This window comes from Danio rerio, chromosome 10 (assembly GCF_052040795.2).
Source record: "Danio rerio strain M-AB ecotype USA chromosome 10, GRCz13ab, whole genome shotgun sequence".
Lineage (NCBI taxonomy): Eukaryota > Metazoa > Chordata > Actinopteri > Cypriniformes > Danionidae > Danio > Danio rerio.
This window is the reverse complement of record NC_141030.1, coordinates 9719359-9744991: the sequence shown is the minus strand read 5'-3', so window position 1 is coordinate 9744991 and position 25633 is coordinate 9719359. Positions and strand designations below refer to the sequence as shown.

At 32.8% G+C, this 25633-nt stretch overlaps 3 protein-coding genes across 29 annotated transcripts in view; 1 reads left to right on the top strand and 2 right to left on the bottom strand.

The window, feature by feature from the left end:
• Positions 1-22386, top strand: part of morn5 (MORN repeat containing 5) — a 49116-nt gene extending 26730 nt beyond the window's left edge. For 3 of the 24 annotated variants that reach the window (XR_015500403.1, XR_015500421.1, XR_015500414.1), the window contains 6 exons: positions 2141-2221; positions 2319-2434; positions 4533-4710; positions 6469-6550; positions 15864-15947; positions 22177-22386. The gene's annotated coding sequence lies outside the window, so the exon portion shown is untranslated. Of the gene's footprint in view, positions 1-2140; positions 2435-4532; positions 4711-6468; positions 6551-15863; positions 15948-18192; positions 18719-22176 lie in introns of those variants that run through there. The other 21 variants (XR_015500400.1, XR_015500411.1, XR_015500408.1 and 18 more) reach the window with 11 other exon arrangements.
• On the bottom strand, positions 543-22768 carry lhx6a (LIM homeobox 6a). 2 transcript variants are annotated; one of them, XM_087269329.1, is made up of 9 exons: positions 22391-22721; positions 21725-21796; positions 20986-21168; positions 19219-19340; positions 6645-6862; positions 6463-6563; positions 4780-4875; positions 4514-4688; positions 543-2475 (listed from the first exon to the last, which is right to left on the bottom strand). In XM_087269329.1, the coding sequence occupies exons 1-9, from the start codon at positions 22466-22468 to the stop codon at positions 2396-2398; spliced, it is 1125 nt and encodes a 374-aa protein (XP_087125455.1). In that variant the 5' UTR covers positions 22469-22721; the 3' UTR covers positions 543-2395.
• A 1760-nt stretch (positions 22769-24528) lies between these two features.
• The window catches only part of rbm18 (RNA binding motif protein 18), a 31239-nt gene continuing 30134 nt past the window's right edge, over positions 24529-25633 (bottom strand). For all 3 annotated transcript variants that reach the window (XR_015500275.1, XR_015500276.1, NM_200793.1), the window contains 1 exon segment: positions 24529-25525. Coding sequence is in view for 1 of the 3 variants with exons in the window: in NM_200793.1 (NP_957087.1) it covers positions 25363-25525 (163 nt within the window). In the remaining 2 variants the exon portion in view is untranslated.

The following is a 25633-nucleotide window of genomic DNA, read 5'->3' as shown; positions in this document are numbered from 1 at the left end:
TAACCTAGTTAAGCCTTTAAATGTCACTTTAGGCTGTATAAAAGTGTCTTGAAAAATATCTAGTCAAATATTACTTACTGTCATCATGGCAAAGATAAAATAAATCAGTTATTAGAAATGAGTTATTAAAACTTGATGAAATCTTCTCTTCGTTAAACAGAAATTAGGGAAAAAATAAACAAGTGGTCTAATAAATCAGGGGGGTTAATAATTCTGACTTCAACTGTGTGTGTGTGTGCGCGTGTGTGTGTAATGTGTAATGTAACATGCATACTACTAATAAAACATTTTTAAAGAAAAGGATAAATTGAATTATTTTTAATACATGCATTCTATTTTAAAATTCACTCATGTTATCTAATTATCATACATTTTATTTATATAAATGGTTAACAGTGTGATCTTAAAAATAGACATATATACAGAAAAAAGTATGACTTACATACTAATTCACTAAATGTAATTGTATTCATCACTACGTTATTAGAATTTGTGAACTAAATTCTTTTAAATAACAAAAAACATGATTCACAGCCAAAGAATTAGTTAATTATTTCATTTATTTATTTCCTTTTTTATTATTTTTTTTACAAAACAGACATGTGGAAGTGGGGAAAAGTGCTTACAGGCTACCTGTCATAATAAATACAAGAATGTTGAGGCCTTGTCCCCCATTCAGAACACAAGAATGCATTTCTCAAATTTAAGTTACAAATTCAGCCTTTTCCCCTGGATTCAGACCTGTACACAGCTCATGTGCAGCGTCTCTCTCGTCACAGCTGAATACGGCACACGTGAATGAAGAAAACCATGAAACACAGACACACTCGTCTCCCACATTAAATCAGGACACTGCTTAAATAAAAATACATGTACATTTTCTTTACATGTAGCTATCTTTACATTTTACTCAAGTGCTCTTTTTAGTCTTCCTCCTCCATTCTTTTGCACAAAATACTGTTGTTTGTCATTGATAATCCCTTCATCATCGTGTTTAATAATTGTATTTGTAAAACAATCACTGCAATTATCGTTCTTTGTAGGTAAACGGATACGACAACAGTCATTGCAAAGCATCCTGAAAAAGTTTTAATATTCAAAGGTTTAGACATCCTCTGGACTCTTAAAAATATTTAACATACTTGATCTAAAATTAAACAAGTTCACTTGATTTCTAAACAAACAAACAAACAAGATAATTGTAGCCATAATTCACAAGTTATTTTTAGGATTTATAATTTAAGGCAAGACACTGCAGGTAAAAGCTTTTTTTTCATCCACCTATCAATTTTGAGATTTTTTAAAAAGCTTTTTGATGTTTTAATTAATTAAATTAAGTATTTATTTAACATAATGAAAAGAAAGCATCCAAAATACACTTTTAAGTGATTCTTTTATAGGACTTTGTCAAATTGGGTCTGTGTATTTCTATTTCAATACATATTTTTGCAGGATATTTTCTCAAATTCTGTTTTCTCCAATAAATCACCTCAGCAGCTCTAACAACAATCTTCACAGTCTTTCTTTTTTCATATATGCATTCTGAAGGTTTTATTGATGGGTTTGTTCATAGATATTTTTCTTTTCTGTTCAAATAATTTCTGAATTATGAAGTGAAGAAAAGACACAATGTCTTAAAATGTCTTTGTAAAATCTCGTTGACTCTAATGTGTCAAAATAATAATTATATTAATAATGAAATAAAAAAGTTCAATTTTCAGTTTCAGTGCTAGCAATATATGCAAATTAGAGTTTATTTAATAATGTCTTGTTTGCATATTTATACATACAGTAACAAAAAATGTTTGCAGTTTTTTAATGTGATCAATCAACCGTGGAAGTGTAATAAAACTAATCTATTAATCTATTCACCTGTAGTTTCTTGCCTTAAAAACAATGAACAGTTTATAGTCTTTTTAAACTCTAAAATTGTGGAAGTCTAGTTTTTAGGCGACTAAGAACACGTTTAATCATGGCACATTTCAGCGAGGGGGATAAAAAAAGAGAAAATATGTCTTACCCATTGGTCCTATGTCATTTATTCCCCATCCACATTGCGTGTGCTTTTGCCTTTTTTCAATCTACATGTTATAACACTGATGCTGGTAACTTTTTACATTCCTTTTGTTTGCATTCATAGTCTCCAAACGCTGAGTCAGAAGAGTCTAGTCTTTACAGTGTGAAGTCCAGATCCTGGTCTTAGCGAGACGCAGATTCACAGGTCACCCTTGCGTGTGTTTTTTTTTTTTCCTCAACAGGTGAGTAAAATCCTGTCCAATATAGTCAGTGAGGAAACAATGTCATGTCTCTCCTTGCAGGGTTCTGAGGTCAAGAGCAGGACCTCTGGGGTGGTTGGAGGAGGTCGGGGTGAAGGGGTCAGAGGTCAGTGCGGGTGTTAGCGGCTAAGAGGAAGCTGCGGCAACGTCATGGCCTGGTGAGGGAGACTCTGTGTAGTGAGGACTGAGAACGGATGACCTGCCAAAGCAAAACATATGTTAATCCACAACTGAATCAATCACAAAAATTTTTACTTTAGGTTACAAACAGTTTTGTAAGTTAGATTTTATCTTCTCAGCAACAGATAATGATTTTTACCATGATTTGCAAAGGACCCCCACTACACTACACTACACTACACTACACTACACAACACTACACTAAACTACACTACACTACACTAAAAGAATGATTGCTTAATTTTTATGATTGTTTATATTTTTTAGTTGAATCAAATTAACTTACATCAATAAAACTGACTAAAAATATTAAGTCAAACATTGTATAATTTTAAAAACATAGGTGAAATTAATTTATTAAAATAAAGTTGGGTAACATAAAACATTTGTTAATTTCTTTACTGTGTAAAGTGTAATGATAGTTAATGTACCTAAAAAACGTGAAGCTGAACAGTTCAACATAAAAATATGAACTGATTGTCATTTTAAATCTTCATATTTTGCCAGTATCTTCAGTCTTTTAGGTTTTATTCATTTGTATTTTTAGTTATTTAATAGTAAAAATTAGGATGAACACTTTAAGTGATTTAGCAAAGGCAGGTCAGAATAATTTGTTTCATTTGTTTTAAAAAAATCTTGAGGAATGAAGAATTGTTCATTTTCTCATATTTTGACATTTTTTTCCCCACAAAAAATATTAAAAAACGTTATAATTAAACTCTTCACCTTGAAATTGATATGCTTCCCCTGGATATATAAAATCACTTTAGTCATTTTATTTGATGCAGACAACAAAAAGAGTTGTTTTTTTATGCAGACAACAAAAAGAGTTGTTTTTTTTATGCAGACAAGTCTAATTTTAGTTTTTTTTTTGGGGGGGAAAAAGTCCCTTGTTCTTACCATGTGTTACATTAAAATTACATAATAACGCTTTAGTATTTAAACATTTTTAAAATGAATTTTTTTCTGTGATCTATAGCTGAACTTTCAGCATTATTACTTCGTATTATATCTTCAGTATCACATGACCATTCAGAAATCATTTTAATATGCTTATTTGATGCTCAAATATGGTTTGTTCTCAATTATTACTAATAATTATTATCCATATGATCAATTATTTAGTTATAATTATTTCTAATGTTGGACATTTATTGCTTTTGTGGAAACTAAAATAAAACTTTAGCAAAAGAGCATTTAAAATGTTTTTTGTATATTATTATTGTTCATTGTATTATTTTGATTGATTGATCGATTGATTGTAAATCATACATTAAAATTTTAAAGGGTAGTGTAGAAAATGTAATCAAATACACTTTATAAATAATAATAATAACAGTGATAATAAGTATTTACTATCAAATTATAATAAAAGTACGTTGTAAAATTTTATATGATCAATTAGTCATGACATTAACTTAGTTTAATAAGATATAATGAACTAAAAACAAATGCGCTTTTAGTTCATTGTATCTTAATAAACAAAGTTAATCATGTTCTAGCTTAATTTTAGAAGTTATTCAAGCTTTTTTAAGTCAATTTAACATAACATAAGTGAAATGGACTCATAAACTCATAAGGGTAATTTAAATCAACTTACAAAATTAAGGCAACCAGGGTTTTATCACATTGTATGATTTTAAGTGACACTCTGGAGTCATAATGCTGAAAATTGAGCTTTGAATCACAGAAATAAATTACATTGTATTTCAATTCTCATATAAATTCACATTTTTAATGTTTTAGTGTATTTTTATCAAACTTCTTTGTAAGTATAAAAAAATGTTTTTCCATACTTAACCAGATACATTTTAGCATTATGATATCTGTTAGCATCATAGCATACATTGCTCAAAAAATTAATGGGAACACTTAAACAACACAATGTAACTCCAATTGTTAACTTAATATATTTGAGTAAATGTATAGTTTATATTTTAGTATTTACAATGTTAATTTATTCATACATCTATAATTATCAATAGCAGTCTGAAAGAGCAGTTGATCTGCAGTGCATTAGTTTCCTCTCTGTAATGAGATGATGAGGAATCACTCACTGTCGATGTATCCGTGCAGGGCCACCATGCGTGCTCTCTCAGGACTACCGAATGGAGAGTAATGCAGCTCGTCGGGCAGCGAGGGTGGCATTCGGGCCTGTGGATGAGCTTGAGGAGGGCCGTTGTGCTGAGGAGTGTGCTTTTTATGTCTCGCTCGGCAGTTTTGAAACCAGACCTGTGAAAAAAGGCAACTGACTGTAAGGATACGAATTCTCTATTTACTCTAATGGAAGAAATGAAGCATGAAAAGATTTATGTGTGGTCACCTGTATGACTCTTCTGCTCAGTCCTGTCATGTCCGCCAGTTTCTGCAGGGTTTGAGCATCAGGGTTGTTGTCCTGTGCAAACTGAGCCTGCATTACCTGTGTAGAGTTTATAGATTTTAAATCATAGGGTATGTTCAAAGTGATATATTAAAATGAAATGGGAAGTATTGTGAAATATTATTACAGTTTTGAATAACTGTTTTCTATGTGAATATATATATATATATATATATATATATATATATATATATATATATATATATATATATATATATATATATATATATATATATATATATATATATATATATATATATTTATGGTCCCACTTTCTATTAGTGTCCTTAACTACTATGTACTTACATCAAAAAATAAATACAACGTACTTACTGTGTTGATAATGTATTTGAGAACACTTGTGGTGCTTTTGAGTTGGGATAGAGGTTGGGTTATGTACAGGTTTAGTGGCATGGGTAGGTTTAAGGGTGGGTTAAGGTGTATAGGATGGTCAACAGTGTATTTACAAATGTAATTACAAAAGTAAATTACAGATGTAATTACATACATGTATTTATTCAAGCTTAGGTACACAGTAAATACATGTATTTACACAGTAAGTACATTGTAACAAACTATTAAATCCTGTGTAAGTACATATTAGTTAAGGCCACTTAATATAAAGTGGGACCATATATATATATATATATATATATATATATATATATATATATATATATATATATATATATATATATATATATATATATATATATATATAGCTATACACACACACACACACAGAATTATGAGCCCCCCTTTGATTTGTTTTTTTCTTTCTTAAATATTTCCTAAATTATGTTTAACAAAGCAAGGAAATTTACACAGTATGTCTAATAATATTTTTTTTTTACTTCTGTAGAAAGTCTTATTTGATTTATTTTGACTAGAATAAAAGCAGTTTTACATTTTTTTAAACTATTTTAAGGTCAATATCATTTGCCCCTTTAAGCTATATTATTTCGATAGTCTACAGAACAAACCATCGGTATACAATAACTTGCCTAATTACCCTAAACTGCCTAGTTAACCTAATTAACCTAGTTAAGCTTTTAAATGTCACCTTAAGCTGTGTAGAAGTGTCTTGAAAAAAAATATTTATATATATGATACAAACACATACAAAGAAAAAAAAACTATACAAAACAATTTTGTTACATAGATATTGGCATTTATATATAGTTTGTATCTTATACATATATATTTTATACGTATATAAACACTTTCCCAATTATATGCATGTATGTGTGTTTTTATACATAGATAATAAATATATACACCACACACATATGGCAAACCAAACGTTTATTTAGGATGCAACTATAAAAATTTAGATTTTTTTGCCCAGCACTAAAATATTTCACAATATTACAGTTTACTGTATGTTTGATCAAAGGAATGCAGGTTTGTTTTGCTGACGATCATAAAAAAATATTATTATATATTGTAACATTAATATTATTTAGCATTGCTTTTATATTATAATACCTTAGCATTTACTTGCGAATTACTGTGAACGATAAAATTATTTTCCATATTCATTTTAAAACAAACAAACAAATAAATTATGAATAACATTGAAAAAAAATTCAAATCAAAAAGCCGCTGTGTGTTCTGCTGTCTCACCTGCAGTTGTTCAGCAGTGAAGGAAGTTCGTGCTCTTTTGGCTGGTTTTGGTTGACTGTCCTGTTCCGACGGCACCGCCCCCTCCAAAGTGAGCCCACTTCCTGTACGAAACACAAAACTGCTTAGCAAATCCTTCAAGATCAATGACACGAAGCCATAACCCGCGTCTGAAACATACGCACCACTCTCAGCGGCCCGTTTCAGGTTCTCCACCATAGTGTCGTAGTGAATTCGACAGAGCACTTTTTCCTCCACCAGTCCGAACTCTTCTCCGGTGGACAGCTGCCGTTTGCAGGAGAAGCAGGCGAAGCAGGCCAGATGATAAGCGTTTCCTCTGGCTCGTCTGACCCAGTCGCTGGCGTAGATCTGCCGGCCACAGCGGGCACACTTTGTACCAAACCTACTGTGAGACAGAGAAGAGCTCAGGCATCAATACTCACTCCCTAAACCAGTTCAGTTTTGCTCACCATGGCTGTATTTATTTGATGAAGAATATTAGAATATTAGAATTTATAATAGCTCATTACTGAATGTGGTTTAAAATGTATTTAATTACTGCTCAAAGAAACATCTATAATAATAATAATAATAATTATTATTATTATTATTATTATTATTATCATCCTTATTATTATTATTATAATAATTATTATTATTATTCATTCATTCATTCATTTTATTTTCGGCTTAGTCCCTTTATTAATTCGGGGTCGCCACAGTGGAATAACCGGCAACTTATCCAGCATGTTTTTACGCAGCGGATGCCCTTCCAGCTGCAACCCATTACTGGGAAACACCCATGCACTCTCATTCACACACATACACTATGGACAATTTAGCTTACCCAATTCACCTACAGCGCATGTTTTTGGACTTGTGGGGTAAAACGGAGCACTCCGAGGAAACCCATGCCAACACGGGGAGAACATGCAAACTTCACACAGAAATGCCAACTGACCCAGCCGACAACCAGTGACATTCTTGCTGTGAGGCGATCTTGCTAATCTCTGCACCACAGCGTCACTCATTATTATTATTATTATTATTATTATTATTATTATTATTATTATTATTATTATTGTTATTATTATTATTTTTATTATCAGTGTTGAAAACAGTTGGGCTGCTTCATATTTTTTTAATTTATCATTTTGCACATTAAATTGATCAACAGTGAAAGAAAATAGACATTTGTAATAATAAATAAATATATTTCATTTCATCAAAAAAAAATATCAGTTTTTACAACACTTTGAAACTAAATAAAAAATTTCTCAACACTGATAATTATAAGAATTAATATTAATAATTGGGCACCAATATTAACTGATCATCCAAATTAAAAACAGGAAATCATCCAATAAGAATTAGATCTGAATTAAACTGAACTGAATTTCAGCAATGGCGTTTATGCAAAACTGAACTGAATCGCTTTTCATTTAACTAGAAGTACACCAGCATTTTACCACTACTCTTCTGTCCGCCTAATATGCTAAAATGTTCCACATTTTGAACTATCGTTATGGCTTTTTATGTCCTTTTCTTCATCTATGTGATGACCCTTTGACACAATATACAGGTACACTAAAAAAATGATACATTTTATGGTAAGTGGTGGCAAACAATTTATATGGGCTGAATTTAAACAAACAAATTGATCATTACTAAATTTAATTTGTTCATTCAGCCAATATAAATCATTTGCAACCACTTACCTTAAAAAATTAAGTAAATCCAATAAATCATTTTTTCCAGTGTACATTGTAAAAAGCACTATAAAATAATGGATGAATAAATAAAAGATGACTTTGAAGAGTGGAGTACAGTATATTAAAATGACATTTTCAACTACATTTAATTGTGATCAAATAAATGCACTCTTTATGAGCAGAATAATCTGACTGGTAATTTAGCATAATAATGTGTAAATTACACTTATTGTCTCGAAAGTACAACATATGTTTGAGTTGAACAGGTAGTTTTGTCTCTCTCTCGCTCTCTCTCTCTGGCAAAAGACAGAATACAGATAGACTGAACCGCGTCCAAAAGATAACCGGCAAACGTGTCAGACATGGCTGTAAAACTCTCAGCACAAACAAACCAGCAGTAATTCTCTGAGCCGCAGGTCGACAGGAAATGTCTGCTGATAAACTGTGCTGATAGGATCCATAAACTCTTGATTTTATCCAACAGTGTAATGTAATGCATGTAAGAAGTCTATTTTTAAACCACCTTCACTCTTTCTTTTGTTGGAAGGACATTTTCACGTGTTTAAATTAATAAAGGCAGTGTGGATTATATTACGTTATTTTGTACATATTATATAACGTACTCTAAAATAATACACACTATAGAATATTGAGAGTATAAATTACATATTGGCAGCATGGTGGCGCAGTGGGGAGCACAATCGCCTCACAGCAAGAAGGTCGCTGGTTCAAGCCCCTTATAGGGTCAGTTGGGATTTCTATGTGGAGTTTGCATATTCTACCCATGTTTGCGTGGGTTTCCTCGGGTACTCCAGTTTTCCCCACAAGTCCTAAGACGTGCTGTAGGTGAATTGGGTAAGCTAAATTGTTCATATTGTATGTGTGTTAATGAGTGTGTATTGGTGCTTTGCCAGAGATGGGTTGCAGCTGGAAAGGCATCCGCTTACATGCAAACATATGCTGGATAAGTTGGTGATTCATTCTGCTGTGGCGACCCCAGATTAATAAAGGGACTAAGGCGAAAATAAAATAAATGAATATTACATACTATTGTTATATGATAAAGAGTATTTTATACGTAAATATTTCAATAAATAAATGTATAATTAGTATATATATGTAAAATAAAAATTCATTATATATCAATATACAATAGTAAACACAGGGTAAAGTTTATATATATATATATATATATATATATATATATATATATATATATATATAATTCGTTTTCTTTTCGGCTTAGTCCCTTTATCAATCAGCGATCGCCACAGGGGAATGAACCACCAACTTATCCAGCATATGTTTTACGCAGCGGATGCCCTTCCAGCTGCAACCCATCACTGAGCACCACCCATACACTCCCAATTTACCTATAGCGCATGTCTTTGGACTTGTGGGGGAAACTGGAGCACATGGAGGAAACTCATGCGAACATGGGGAGAACACTGTGCCACCGTGCCGCCCTATTTGGCATTATTTAATACATTATTTGATATAACAGAAAAAATTTATATAAATGAAACTGTTCATAATATTAAACAGCAAAATTTTTTAGTTTACATTTTTTTTTACAGTTAGTGATTATTAAAGCATTTCTGCAATAAGTAATTTTTAACCACTTTAGTGCTCATTTCAATGAAATACAATGAAAATTATAGACTAAAAATACATACTAAGTTATTAGCACTCCTTTGTTGTTTAACAGAAAGATTTGAACACATTTTAAAACTTATTTTAAGAGTTCACGCCTAGATTTTGCTTGATAATAATAGCAGATTTGGCATGCTGTCCCGGGAAAGAACCCTGAGTTTGGAGATAATTGAGCCCAGGGCTCCTGCCTGGTCAATGAGCATATAAGGGGAGTACGAGATCAGGTAGTTTTCGAGAGCTAAAGAAGGAAAAAAGGGGAGATGGGGTGGATGGGGGGTTTCTTCAGAAAACAAAGATAACAGAGTATCTTCAGACAAGCTAGTGAGTTTGGATTGGCTTACTAATGACTACAGATGAGAGACCAGCTGCAATTAGTCATATCACATGCTCCTCTCGATATTAGTTTGTGAAATTTCACTTATTTTGTTTTTGTCATGATTACAGTACATAATATTTACTAGTTATTCTTGTAAGATACTAGTATTTAGCTTAAAGTGCAATTTAAAGGCTTAACTAGGTTAATTGGGCAAGTCATTGGACAACTGATTTATTCTGTAGCCACTGGAGGGGGGGGGGGGGGGGGGTATCTTAAGGGGGCTAATAATATTGACCCTAAAAGTTCTAGAAAATGTCAAACAAAACTGCTGTTATTCCAGCCAAACTAAAAGAAAAAGCAAGGAAATTTTCACAGTGTTTTTTGTAATATTTATTCTTCTAGAAGGCTTTTTCCAGATTGAAAAATATTGTGAAAATGTCTTTGCTCTGTTAAACAGCACTTGGGAAATATTTGAAAAAGATTATAATTTCACAAGTGGGCTAATAATTTTGCTCTCAACTGTATATAAAAGTGAACACTTTATTTGCATACCACAATGTGGTAGGCCTTTTCTGTTTTGCATCTGCTTAATATCTAATTAGATAGTATGGCAGAACTTTATTGTTTTCTGTTGCACAGAAATAAATTGAAGATGCTATTGACGTTTATGCTGACATTACATATTAAGCGTCACATCCTTAGCTGCCTATGATTTCTAAGTGACATCATATTCCATATTTAATCTGCAACCACATGGCCTTAGAGCTGCATATGCCACTTCTTCTGTTACTCTCCGATCAACAGGACTTGATAAACAACCCTGCAGCAACACAAACCAACAGCAAGCACACTGAGTCTGCTATAATGAAGTGTTATTTTGACTGGACGGGGCTGACCGTGCCTTTTTTCTGACCCAGACATCACATTTGGGTGACCAAACCGGGTTACAGGATTGGAGGACTAAAAGAGACTAATGCTCTACAGATGGCCAGTTTTTTTGGCCTGAATTCTACCCCCCTCCACCAGCACACCTCTGTCATTGGGAGCTCTAGTGTAAACAAAGTGTCACTCAATGCAAAGAAACACGGGATATCAAGATAGCCATGTTTCCCCCATATACGCTACTGAAGAATGATGACACCGGCCCCTGAGCCCTAAACTTGGGCCCTCCATCCACTGGAAATGACATCATAGCCCACAGGGGAGCCCCTCGGGACTCAACAAACCAGGAAACTTGTGTGTATGTATAATCATTTGTCTCTGCCAATATGCAGGATGAGCTAAGATACAAAACAAGCTGAATCGAAAAGAAAAATACGCTTTGGAAAATATTTACATTCCACTTACGCGCAAAGTATTGACACATAAAACTGTGTTAATGCCTGAGCAAAGCATTCAAAGGGTTTTCTGTGTACCTTGCGCTTTATGTCCTGACAGCATCGTTCCAGACAAAGAGTACAGGGTTTGAGTAATGATGCATTTCAGACGTGTGTTTAGAGGAGAAACATTGTGGAACGGAGCCGTAATCTGTCATGGCAGTTCATTTACCGCAAAAACCTTTCAGAAAAGCCATAAAGATCTTAAGGGGGTTTTGTTTTTCGTTCAGATCTGCCGCACGTCTGATTGTGCGTTGTTGTGCTTATTCTGGATTTATTCCTGTCCTGCAGATCATAACTCGCCAGGGAAAAATTCCTACAGCCGCAAAGCGTTTCCCTCAGCTCCAAAGAAATTCACCTCTGGCTGGAAAAATTAAACGTGTAGACGTACAAAATTCAGTAGATTAAATTTGATATACTCCTGAAGTATTATAATCTGGGGTAAATCTCCCTCTCAGAGACTGTTGAGACTTATTAGTGGTGTTTGCTACAGTAAGCATTGATCTTACTGTTGCACATGGTGGTTTTTCCAAACCTCAAGCCATGAGTATTAAATTTGGTATGTCACACATGTAGACCCAAGGTTTTTTTGTGTAGGAACATAAATAATACAGCAAATCATGTGACTTGTTTAAGTATGCTAATCTGTTCCTTAGCTATAAAAGATCTGTCATCATCATCATGAAATTTATGAGAAAATTATACATATTAAGGATACATCAATTTGGAAATGTTTTCCAGTACTGGGTTGCAGCCGGAAGGGTATCCGCTGAGTAAAACATATGCTGGAATAGTTGGTGGTTCATTCCGCTTTGGCCCCCCTGATAATCAGCATCTAAGCCGAATATATATATATATATATATATATATATATATATATATATATATATATATATATATATATATATATATATATATATATATATATATATATATATATATATATATATATATATAGGCAAATGTCGCAAACATTATTACTATATAATATATTTGGAAGCCAATATTTGTGGCTTAAATTGAAATGTTAGTTAATTTTTTTAGCCTGATCACTAAAAATGCTAACAAATTCTTTCTATTTCTAAACCATTTTATAAATTGCAACTTTCATGGCTTAAATGATTAAAAATAAGCATTTATTTTAAACCAATATGGCAGCCAAGATATCATGCCTCACAAAAATGTATGCCAAAGGATGCACTGTATGTAATCCAATGTAATTTATGTACCAGAAAAGAAACTTGTGTTTTGTCTGAATATACCTACTTCCATACTATGTAGTATGCAAATAAATAGTAAATAATGTGTCAAAATTTGTTTGAAAAACAATTGGTGAAAATATCCATACGATCAACTCGATGAGATTTTGGTGTGAGCATCCAATGGACACTATCCTGGTGGAGCATTAGTGAATGACTCTTGTAGCTCTCATAATAACAACATGCCAATTTCATTCATACTTCAAAGAATAAAGTCTTTTAAAAGCAAGTTTCAAACAAATAGTACCTGACACTACACGATTTTGCATGTAGCTAATTAGTTAGTTTGGTTGCTAACTTTAACAACCTAGCATTACCACAGTTTGATCCCATCCACAGTTTTTTGGAAACCACCCAAAGTGTGCATAGGAGTACAGAAGTAAAAAGAGCTGAAAAGGTTGTTAAAAATAGTATATGCTTGTTGAGCTTAAAGTCATATTTTACCCAAAAATGAACATTTCCTCACCTCATAAACTTTGATGAATTGCTTTTTTCTGTTGAACACAAAACATGAAAATTCTGAAGAATGTTGGAAACCTGCAGATATTGACATTCATAGTATAGAAATCAATGAAACCTGATTTCTGATTGAAACAAGTGGAGGGTCAATAAATGACATTTTATTAAATAATTTCCAGAGGAGCATGTGATATGATTGATGCGTCTTGCATCATTAATCGTTGCAAGTCCAATCAAATATTATTGCTAGACCAATCAGATATATTCTAGCCTCCAATAAATAAGCCCAGTCATCTGACCTTCCTTATCTTTGTTTTGAAGAGTCCCTCCATCCACCTCATCTCCCCCTTTCCTTCTTTACCAGGGGCAGCTCTCGAGATCTACCTGTCATGCTACATAGCTGTGTGAACTCTTGAAATAATTACAGAATTAATATTTCTTCAATGAATTTTTCTTTAATCCCAAATTAAATAGAATAACTAAAGTTAAAGTCAGAATTATTAGCCCCTCAAGTTTTTTTTCTTTTTAAAATATTTCTTAAATGATGTTTAACAGAGCAAGGAAATTTTCACAATATGTCTGATAATATTTTTTCTTCTGGAGAAAGTCTTATTTGTTTTATTTCGGCTAGAATAAAAGCAGTTTTTAGTTTTTTAAACACCATTTTAAGGTCAAAATTTTTAGCCCCTTTAAGCTATATATTTTTTTCCAGTAGGCTACAGAACAAACCATTATTATACAAAAACTTGCATAATTACCCTAACCTGCCTAGTTAACCTAGTTAAGCCTTTAAATGTCACTTTAGGCTGCATAAAAGTGTCTTGATAAATATCTAGTCAAATATTATTTACTGTCATCATGACAAAGATAAAATAAATCAGTTATGAGAAAAGAATTATTAAAACTATTATGTTTAGAAATGTGTTGAAAATAAATCTCTCCACTGGACATAATTTGGGGAAAAAATAAACAGGGGGGCTAATAATTCTGACTTCAACTGTACACAACCCATAATGCTTTACAGAAAGTTCCACCAATCACAGAGTTGTAGTGAACAAATCAAAACAATAGAGATCTTAAACTCCACCCTCTTTCTTAATGTACCTTACTATCAACCTTAAAATACTTTAATAATTGTATATTTAGGCCATTACACTTTCCAACATATAAGCCAATTTCCAATAAACTTGTTATATATTGTATTTATAGCAGGGGTGCCCAAACTTTTTATTATGAAGGTCCAACAACCAAATTTTATTGAGAGCCGTGAGCAGAAGATAAATATACCAATCTATTCTACATTAAGGCTGCAATGGGTAATTTCCTAAATCACATTATATTTATAAACAAATAGAAAACATTACTTTGAATCATATTACCTAATGCGGAATATTATTTTTTACAATTATAGCATGCAATAAAAACACAATCACTTGTATAACTGTGTAGTTCAATGCTGAATACACTAGTCAAGCATAATCTGCCTTGATTTGCTCACCAAAGCCTTTGCATTGTCCTCTATCTGTCGGGTGATAGTGTATATTTTTAACTAAATCTGATTCATTTAAACCATTTGAATAGAAATATTTAATTTCACTAAGCTTTTTTTGTAGCGTAACAAAAAAAACTAACAAATAAAAGGTTACATTAAATTTGAAATGACAATCTCTTAACCATCCTCTCTTCTCAGATATCAGAATCAATGCTTACCATGGGTCAACTTTGGCCCACAGGCTCTAGTTTGGGCATCTGTGATCTATTGCAACAAAAACCTACATTTTTAAAAATCTAAAAATCCTTCAATAAAAAGTTCCTATAGAAACAAAATATTTCCAGAACATTGATGCTTTAAAAAAGTGGTACTAATAATGCTCTCTACAGTGATGCCCCATTTAATCTGTGTAACAATACCATAATAACCATGCAGAACAGCGTAACATCGGCTGTATAGCAACACCTAAATCAATGCACAGCAATATACTAGCAACCCCTTAACAACCACCTATGACAGTCTAGCATGCATTGTTAATAGTTTTGAATTATCCTGTAAACAGCACAATATTTATCTCTCGATTATAAATGCATACATTGAAATCTATATTCTGACACACCGTCTTAAGTCACAGTAATTTGAGCCTCTCATTTAGAATCCCGTATTTTCCACTAATATTTTTTTTTAGTTGCCCAAGCTCTGTTTATTTCTGTTTGCGTTCAAACATAAGAATCCTGTCCGCGCATATGGCCATTACAGTACGTCATCTCCTGCAAATCTAGCGATCTCCGCTCGACACAAACCCACTCGGGTTACCGCCTCACTCCATCACCCTGTCCTGATCCTTTGGTTCCTCTGATTAACAGCCTTCTCTGACTTCCTGTGTGGCCTGATGCTCGTGCCTTTGTGGCTGTTTGGTTTTAGTGTAGGTACAGTCTCCGCTTTGACCCTCACTGCCGGTTCCACCTCCCCCTTTTGCACACAGAGCAAACCCACTTTGATTTCCTGTAATTACGCTCTATTAGAGCAGCTGTCAATCTGGTCCAGATGAGAGACTAACACCAATGAAACATATCTCCTTGTGTTTTGTTTTCTTTTTTTTGTGTAAGAAATCAATGGAGATCCTTTTCCTTTCAGGCATGTGATGGCTGTCCTATAGTTACAGGAGCACCGGCGAAATAATTCAGCTGCCGAAGAACAAATGATGGGCTTGAGCTACAGGTACAACTCTTAATGCCTATGCCAAAACATCAACAAGTGTCAGAAGCAAGGCTCAGATCATTTACAAACCAAACTGAAGTAAATGTGCAGATGTGGGTCAAAGAGATTTTGGAGCCTGAATTAAATTACATTTATAAAAGTGATTTATATAAGAATCGACTACATTAATGTCTCAAATAATGTTTGTGAAAATAAAATGTAAAACAATAATATTCGAAAAAGAAGAAAATAGCATTTCGAATTAGTATTTAATAATTTAAAATTCTATTTTTGTGTTGAAACAAAACAACATGCTTATTCTGACCTGTACTTGTATATAAAATATTTTAAGATATAATATAAAATTATAAAATATAAAAAAGAAATGTTGAATATTTTTAAATAAAATTCAAAAGCTGATAAATAGGATGAAAAGTGGTCAAATATAAGGCTTTAAAATTAGAATTATTTAGTATTTTATGGCTGCACTGTTATCTTTAAATAAAGTCTTTTGATCTCATCAAACGGTTCTGTTCGAAATATGCCTGACAATATATTTTGGTTTAATATTATTTCTATATTTTGGTGTAACTATTATTTGAATGACATTTAGTGGGTGTTTTCTATTGATCTTGATTAAAAACAATCTATGTTGCTTAGAAAATATTAATTAAATTGTCAATAAACAACATATACACACACATACATATACATTGCTCAGCATAATTGAGTACACCCCATTTTGAAAATGAATATTTGTATCCATTTCTCAGTAAACATAGGCAATGTATTTCGGTGCATTTAAACAAAACAGTTTTATTAAACAAATATTTATTAAAATGATATTTTAGTCACCAAACATATTTAGAAATTGAAAGATAATACAATTAAATTCAAGCAAAATATTGCAAAAACAAAGTTACAACCTACAAGTTTTTCAAATTTTTTTTGCTTCTCTTGATTTTTCCTGTTTTATAAATTTGTATTTAATATTTTTCTATAATATAAAAAATTGTGTGTACTAGTTTTTGTACCATTATCGTAAGTTATTTTGTTAGATAAGCTTCAGATTTGGCTTCAGTACTGACTAATTTAATGTATACACACAAATATAATATTGTAAAGCTTACTATACAAAATATGAATTTAAAAGATTGATTTGTGAGGTGTGTAAAAAAAAAAGCTTATATATGCCTTCTAAAACACTTTGATTTGATAACAGGGATGTTTCAGTGGCAGCGGAGAAAAACAAACATTCAATGCACTTCAAATTACTGAAGTCGACTCCACAAGCTCGGAGCTATTACTGTCTCTTTTACAAGGCAAACACGAATACATTACAGAGTCGATCACTATTCTGCTGCCATGTAGATTGACTTGATTCCATGTCAGAACTGTTAGCTGTATATACTGTCATGAAAAACACTCATAATTTGGAAAATCAATCGAAAATCAAATACCACTGTTCCTTTAAAGGAGCAAAATATTGTTTAGAGCAAACATAATTACATTAATCATTCTTAAAGTTTATTTTATCTTTATTTTTAAATTTTATTTATTTGTTTTTAGGTAAATATTACATGCTACAAATCACATTTCGATTATTTGAATTTATTTTGAATTCTAGTTTAATTTTATATTAATGTACAAGCTACAAATCACATGAAAATAAAGTTTAAATGTCAATTACAATAAAAGTGTCATTTTAATTTTAATTTAAAGTCTGGTTTAATTTAATAAAAAATATCACAAGCTTAAAAAAATCTAGTTTCAAGGTTAGTTTGAAGAAATGTGAATACTGTTGGCATATTTGTAATATTTAATGCCAATAAAAAATTCCTGTAAAAAAATGTTTTTGCTTTGAATTTTTAGGTTAAATCAATTTAACCGTACAAGTCATTGCAATTATATTAAACTAAATCAGAAAATAAAACCAAAGCTCATATAACTATATACAAGAATGACATGGTTAACTTATTTTGATAAGTTCAAGTAGCATAAAAACATGACTTGTTGATCGTATTATTTTGAAAAAAATCTGTATGATCTTGTCTATTTTATTTATATAGCTTTCTCAAAGAATTCCAACATTTCAGATTTGTGCTGTATTGAACCACATCTAACCATCCTAGCAATATATTTTCATCCCTCATAAAATCAACAACACAATCCCCTATAAAGTTCGTTTTTTTTATGCATTTAGATGTCTTTTCCACATGCAGACTCTTCAAATATTCCTCTTATAATCTCCCTTTCGGTTAAACAGCCGCTGAGAGATCCCGACGCTCCAGACTCACTGAAGATCAAGGCATTGATGCACCATCTTGTGGAGCATCTCTTCAGATTATTGGCCTTAACGTAGAAAACAAACCCTCTCCTGCAACACGGCATTGACTTTAAAGGGGCCAGTCATTCACACAGACGGGCAATAAGCAGGGAAGGCTGGCCAATATCACACTGCTATTCACATGCCTCGCTGAGTGCTCTGCAATCATGCCATATCACAGCCCTTCTGCCCTCAATGCAATTTCACAACTTCCCTGTCGGATCTCTCTCAATCCATGCCTTCCCATAGCACTGGATGAGATGGAATTGTTTGACTTGTGTTTGATTTCTAACACTGTTCAATTGCATGCAAGGGAACTGAACTCAACTGATAATCAAGTAATCAAGTACTATTTAGACCTCTCATTATATTACTATTGGCATCAGTTTCTTTTGTGGGCAGCCAAAGGAATTTTTTTCAGTAATTTAGTGTGGTAAATTTCAAATTAAATGGTCAGGAAATGTTGTGCAGCCTAATATTACTTAATAAGAAACAAATTTTTAAAACAAACTACTAGCCAAAAATGTACTTAGATAAAATTATTTGCATGGTTTATTATTAAACCTGTTTAATTACTTAGGAGAAGACAATTATGGAATCTCAGACTTTATTTCTAATGAATAAATAATTTAGTTATAAACCCGAAACACTTAATAAATCGATTGTCTTTAATTATTAGGCTTTATCAGGTTTTGCGGATGCTTTAAATAGTTAAAAGCGTTAATTTAACTCACTAGAAAGTTAAATTAAATCACTAAATTATAAACAGCGTTTTCTGAAATAATATATATTTGTTTAGGTAAGAATTAGATTGATACTTTTTGACGAAATCACATTTTTAAGCGCTAAAGCTTAAGACGCAACACTCGCGCAACGTATTTTCAATTATATACTTCAGTAGTAAACTATTTCGTGTATGTGCACGCCAGATATTTTTAAGGACAGAAAGTGAAAAACTTACCCTACCTGAAATAATCCATTTTACAGAAGATTTCCTTGTTTTTAATATAGCAGCTGCTGTGCTGGCGTAGTGAAGTCCTGCAGACGGAACATTCCAGACACCTCACGTGCCAGATCAGATTATTAACCTGTAACAAACATTATAGCGTATGTGAAAATTAATAATAATAATAACAACGATAATAATAATAATAATAATAATAAGAAGAAGAAGAAGAAGAAGAAGAAGAAGAAGAAGAATAGAGTACTGGTAAAAATAATAATATTGAAATTAAAATAGGACACTTAAAAATGCACAGTGCAAGTCTAATTGCATTTTTTCCAATTCGTAGCATTTGCTTTATACAACAATGTAATTAACCATTCTAAAAATAACTCGATTTATTTAATCTTAAAATCACTGGCAAAATATATATATATATATATATATATATATATATATATATATATATATATATATATATATATATATATATATATATATATGTGACAGGCTTCTAATGAAAATATTTGTTTAGAATCTTCTAAATATTTGTAATAATTCTTTAAAATTGTGTGGTTAAATTAAGTAAATGCTTGCATTATATTATTAAATTAAAAGCGAAAACAATATAAAACGGTATAATTTAATAATGGTAATCAAAATTACAAACATCTTAAATTAAATTATTAGAACTTGAAATGTAATACATTTCAAGTATGTTTAGAGACACGTATGATATTTTTCTTTTACAGCAATATTTGTTTAAATATTCTGTTAAAAAGCTTTTAATTTTAATGTTATTACTTGAATTTTTTGGTGATATATTTTAAGACCCTCAGACCCCATAAACTAAGAAAGAGGAAAAAGGAAAATATCTAAGAAGGTTCGTCTTTACTAAACTGTAATAAAAACACACGCACTGTTTTATTAGTTTCCGCAAAAAAAGCAAAACACACTCGGACTGATCGAGCTGTAATCATCCTCACGCGCAACACACGCACTTCCTGAAAAACAAGCAGCCCGAGCAGAGCACATGATGCACGCGAGCCGGAGCACACAGATCCTGTCAACATCAGCACTATAGAAGACTGCAAATGTTTAGGAAACAAAATGAAGCCAACTACCTTGTTCATTTTTCCCGAAAAGCGTCAAAACGCAGAAAAGAAAATCTGTGTGTAGAAATATCCATTTCATAATTAACCTAATTTCCTCTTCTCGTTATTTTAATGTTTCTCTGACCTAACCAAAATACAGAATGTGGATATTACTAAATATGTTTTAGTTCTGTCAAAATGCATTTTTCATTGATATGATTTGATCTAGACTTTATTTGTTATACATTTAAAAATATACACTAAAACAATTAGGAGAATTTTACTCATGTTATATAAGGACATAGGCTACTCTAATGTAGCATTTTATTTCTGCTTTTTGTATTCGTTATTTATTGATTAGAATTATCAAGAATTTTGAATAGTTTATCAACTTTAAGATTAAGTCGCAAATGATTTTTAAGCCTTTTTAAAAATCTATAAAAATAGCAGCATTGTGTTAGACCACAAACACGCATGTTAATACGCACAAAATAATTAATAATAACAAGCAATCCAAATCATAATAAGGAACAGTTTAGGCATAGCTTAATAAACCATTTTAACTAAAGCCTACATGATTTTGTTTGCGAATTTTCCAAAACTCAAATACTCCATTCGCTTTAAAACACTAATATTATTTAACACCACAGTTCAGTAGTCACAGGAGATTACACACACACTCACAAACAGTCGTACCTTGAGCAGGTATCTGTCCAGGATCTCCAGTCCGCAGCTCGCGCACACGTTCTTCCCGGTGGACGGCACGGAGGAGGCGGTGGACGTGGGCGAGCAGATGGACGGAGTTGAGGGCGGACTGGGCGAGGAGCGCGTGTCGTCTTTCTCCATATTAGATCTATGAGATTCCCCGTCAGACTGTGACTGCAAGAGAGGCATCGAAAATACGTCATAAACTTGACACTTTACATAAACATGACATTTATAAATATGACGTTTAGAATTTTTTTTGTTGACAAGAATATTTTGTAAACCGAAAAATTAAACCCGCTAAAACGGAAACCGTCAAATGCAAGTTGACTTGCATGATTCAATGAGAGGAAACAAATCAGATTGTAAAACACAGCCGCTTTTTTTCAAACATGGTTTTATTTTTGGACATTTCCCATTTGGAAGGGCAAGAAAAAAATAGAATATACTGGTAAAGAATGTTTTTTTTTACTCATCAAGTAGCTGTATGAATTCATAAAATGGTCGTGTCAGAATGAACGGGTGTTTTACAACATAATTAACTTTTGTATAATTAACCATTATGCAAAAGGATATTGACATTTTAAAAAGTGCAGTCAATTTGAAATAGACATCCAAGAACTCTCAAATAATGTATTCCATCAACAAGAGTGTTGTGTTTTGCGTGAAGGCCTGTCGTGCAAAAGCAAAACGCACCGATCTCGCAGAACCTCGTTAAATCCTCACTCACCATCGCTTGTCCGTGTTGTCCGTCCACGCAGCGTGATGCTCCCGGTGTGCTGTGCGAATCTGGAGAGATCACCTACAACACAGTCAAGCCACAGTGCTCCATATCAGGCACGTTCTCGGTTCTATATATGCGTCCAAAAACAATAAAAGCGCTTTTAACTGTGTATTGAGAGCCTCGCGACAAAAGCCCCTGTTTTTAATGAAGCGATTTCAATTTGGATTGATTTTTTCCCCACACTTAACCCGTGCCTCTTCCCATAATCGTATTTCCACGCAATCCAGGGAGCTGAAAAAAATAAACTACCTGCAATTACAAATAGCTTGAAATGCTCGCGATAAGAGGACCCCAGAGTGTCAATTTCAACTGCCAATCAGGGAAAGCAACGGGCCACCCAAAGAATTGCAAATTTGATTTTTAATGGCAGTAATTAAAATCTAATTTTTCCTCTGCAGACTTGGCATGTGAAGAGGATGGACCGCAAATCACACTATTCAGAAGAGATCCTGATTCTCATGACATCACTTTAAGGTGAAGATGTTACAGGCTGCAGGAGATGCACAGAGGACTTTCACATCCAGCAACATGTTGGCGACTTCTTACTTTTTTTGTTGCATGCAATTAAATAGATAAAAGCTAACAAGCATAAACGGTTTATAAATGTCTTACCTGTTTTGAGGGAATTCCTTCGGATAGAAACTGATTTCCCTCTGAAAGAGGGGCCAGAGCTTCATTTTTCCAATACATTTGACGGCGTAACTTCAGATGTTTTTAAGCTGCATCAAGTGTTTTTTGCAAAATGTTCATCCCATGCGCCTTTTTCGGATAAATTCGGTTTGATATAACAGCAATTCGTCGTTTTAATTCGTCGTTTCCTTCGGTGTAAGTCAGTCAATAATCTCTATACAAACGTCTTCACATTCGTGGTAGCTCAGTTAACCGACAGCGGACACGCCAAACGCGAGCGGTTCGTCGGGACGCCTTATTTAGAACCGTTTGCAGGATATTTCCTACTTTTTCCCTCTTTTGGGATGCAGTTGCTTGAGTACAGGAAGTGGAGAAAATTGAGGGGCTGGCAGGTTTTGCTCCTGCTCTCCTCATAGGCAGTCAGAGCACAGCCTACCTTCTGAAAGTTTACAGATCAGAGGGGAGGGAAGAGATGTGGCCTGAGTATGTACAGTATCGACATTTTGTGATGCTGAAAGCTTGCTTGGTGTTTGGGTTTTAATTTACGAAATAGCGATTCAAAAACTATAGTCGGCTCGGCTGATCAATATTTATTCGAGCTTTTAGCGGATGTTAAATAAAAAACACGAGTACAAGGAATTTAATATATTGAAACATTTACAAAGAAATTGCAAATAATTTTAAGAATATTTCGGCACATTTTGATTAATAAATTGGCTTACAAAATAATGCACGGTCATCCAGTTAATTGAATTTAAAATGCATAACACCATGAACTATTGTTAATTTAAAATATATATTAAACCATTTTCTCTTTTAAAATTATTTATAATAAAACAAGAAAATAGTCACGTAGCTCATCTCAATTAGGCTACATCATATTCACCACATCATATTCGACGAGTTATTTTTATCACGTACAAAAATGGTTTTGTAGCAATGCCATATATAAACCTTTTTGGTTTCTTAAGGAACATTTTAGAGTTTTAAAAGAACAGTTTCTCTGTTAATGTGAATAACATTTCTGCAAAAACAATAAAAATAAAAATTGTAGAATGAAATTTGTTTCATATTCCTCGTGGAACCATAGAAGCCAATAAATAACCTTTATTGTTAGGTAGGTTTTGTTTGAATTGGTTGTTCTATATAGTTAGATCTGATAATAATGTACTGCAAAGTTCAGTGTCAACAAAACATTTAATTCTAAGGAATTTCTTTTTATACGCGTTTTAAAATGATTTTGATTTGTCTGTTTACTTTGATTTTCCAAGAACTCAAGTCAAGCAACATATATTCAAATAACCTATACGTTAATATATCACATTAAGCATGCATATAGGCTAAATTCGTATATTTTGCTGCCGGCTATGCATGTCATCACTACTTGGAATTGCTTCAAAACGGGCATGTGAGATAAAATATAAGGTGGATTGTTTTTTTTTCCTATTTTTCAATCCTGAAAACAGCATATACTATTATGTGGGGGAGATACAGAGAGGGAAAGTACATTTCCATCAGATATGCAGGCAGAGAGAGCGAATACAGCATTTTCTCTTAAGCAACAATTTTATTATGAATGAAAAAAAAACATTTCGTGTGTTGTGCATGTGCACAAGATCATATAAAGGAGAGCGTTCGGGTTCAATTGGAACAGAAGTTACAAAGCCCATATTACTAGTCTTTAATTTGAATTTGAAGTATTGCTCCTCGAGGTTTGATTTGAATAAAACAAGAAAAATAGTCACGTAGCTTATATCAATTACATCATATTCATCGTAGAATATATTCGACGAGGTATTTTTATAAGGTACAAATGAAATGGTGATGTCGAATCATCATATAAAATGACAGTATATAAAAGTCAAATATTTATTTCCGTTAAAGTGACAATCCGGTTATAACGCATGCTAACTCGAATTTAACACAAGAGCAGATTTCATTCATATGAAAACATTAAAATTGCGTTTAATTGATATTGAAATAATGAAATTGTATTTACTATAAAAGGGAATTTATTATAAGCTGTAGAGCTGTTTGTAACTGACTTAACAATAGCAGCGCTCATACCTTACTCTCATTTAATAAACATTTTTCTATCAAATGAACGCACATGAAACCAGTTCGGACACCTCACAGGAGGTCCTTTCGTTTATTTTTAACATGACAGGAGCAAAAATCTGTCAAAATACCTGAATATTTACACTGTTGATGACATCCACTGTCGTGATGTTCCTCGTAATAAAAGCCCTTTTCACTTTAGACTTAAAAGGCAGGTTATTGATACTTAAATAATGCAGAATATTGTGCTTCCTTAACGCATACAAACCCAACAGTGTAACAAAGAATGATAGATTGAGTAGTATGTCGATGTATAAGACTCACAACACACAACACCACTTTCACAATCAGTACATGGGGCAGTTTACAAGTGATTATATAAAACAGACAAACTGGAAGGAAGATTGAGAAAAGAGTGTAAACTGAGATTGTTTGAAAAGGTGCAGAACTCTTAAAGAGACAGTGCAGCCAAAAAAAGAAACACTCTGTCATCATTTATTCACCCTTTTGTGCCAAATTTTAAAATTGGACCCCACTGATAAACATTTATCAAAATATCCTCTTAGGATATTTTGGAACAACATGAAGGCGAGTAAACGATAGCAGAATTTTCCATTCGACCGAAGTATCCCTTTAAACCCTGAAGAACTGAAATAACTTGGGCAACATTATTATAAAAAAAAAATTACTAGAATTGTGTGGTTAGATTCTGTTTACACCAGTCATCGTTTTCAGTAAAAAGACTGAGAATCAGAACAACACTACAAATCAAAGGTGTTCAACTGCTTCTTCACATTATATATTACAGTCTCACACTGGCCAAGAGACAAGAACAGCTTATCTGCGCACATCTCAGTTCGTTTAATGCAGCGGCACTTGGCCAGTATTTGGAGAGGTCATCTCCTGTGTTTGCGAAAATGCTTATGGTAGGGTTGAGACCTCTTTTCTCTTTTATCGGGGGGTTTGTTATAGGTGTAAGCAGAGGGTCCGGAATAGTCATCTGGGTTTTCTTCCATCATCTGCAGCTTTGCTTCGATGGCACGGATCTTTGCATTAACACTAGGAAAGAGAGAAAAGGAAAGAGCATTAACCTTCTGATCCAGTCCAATTTAGCCACTTAGTCAATTTGACCAAGGCCCTTTGAAAAAGAATGGATGATAATAAAAA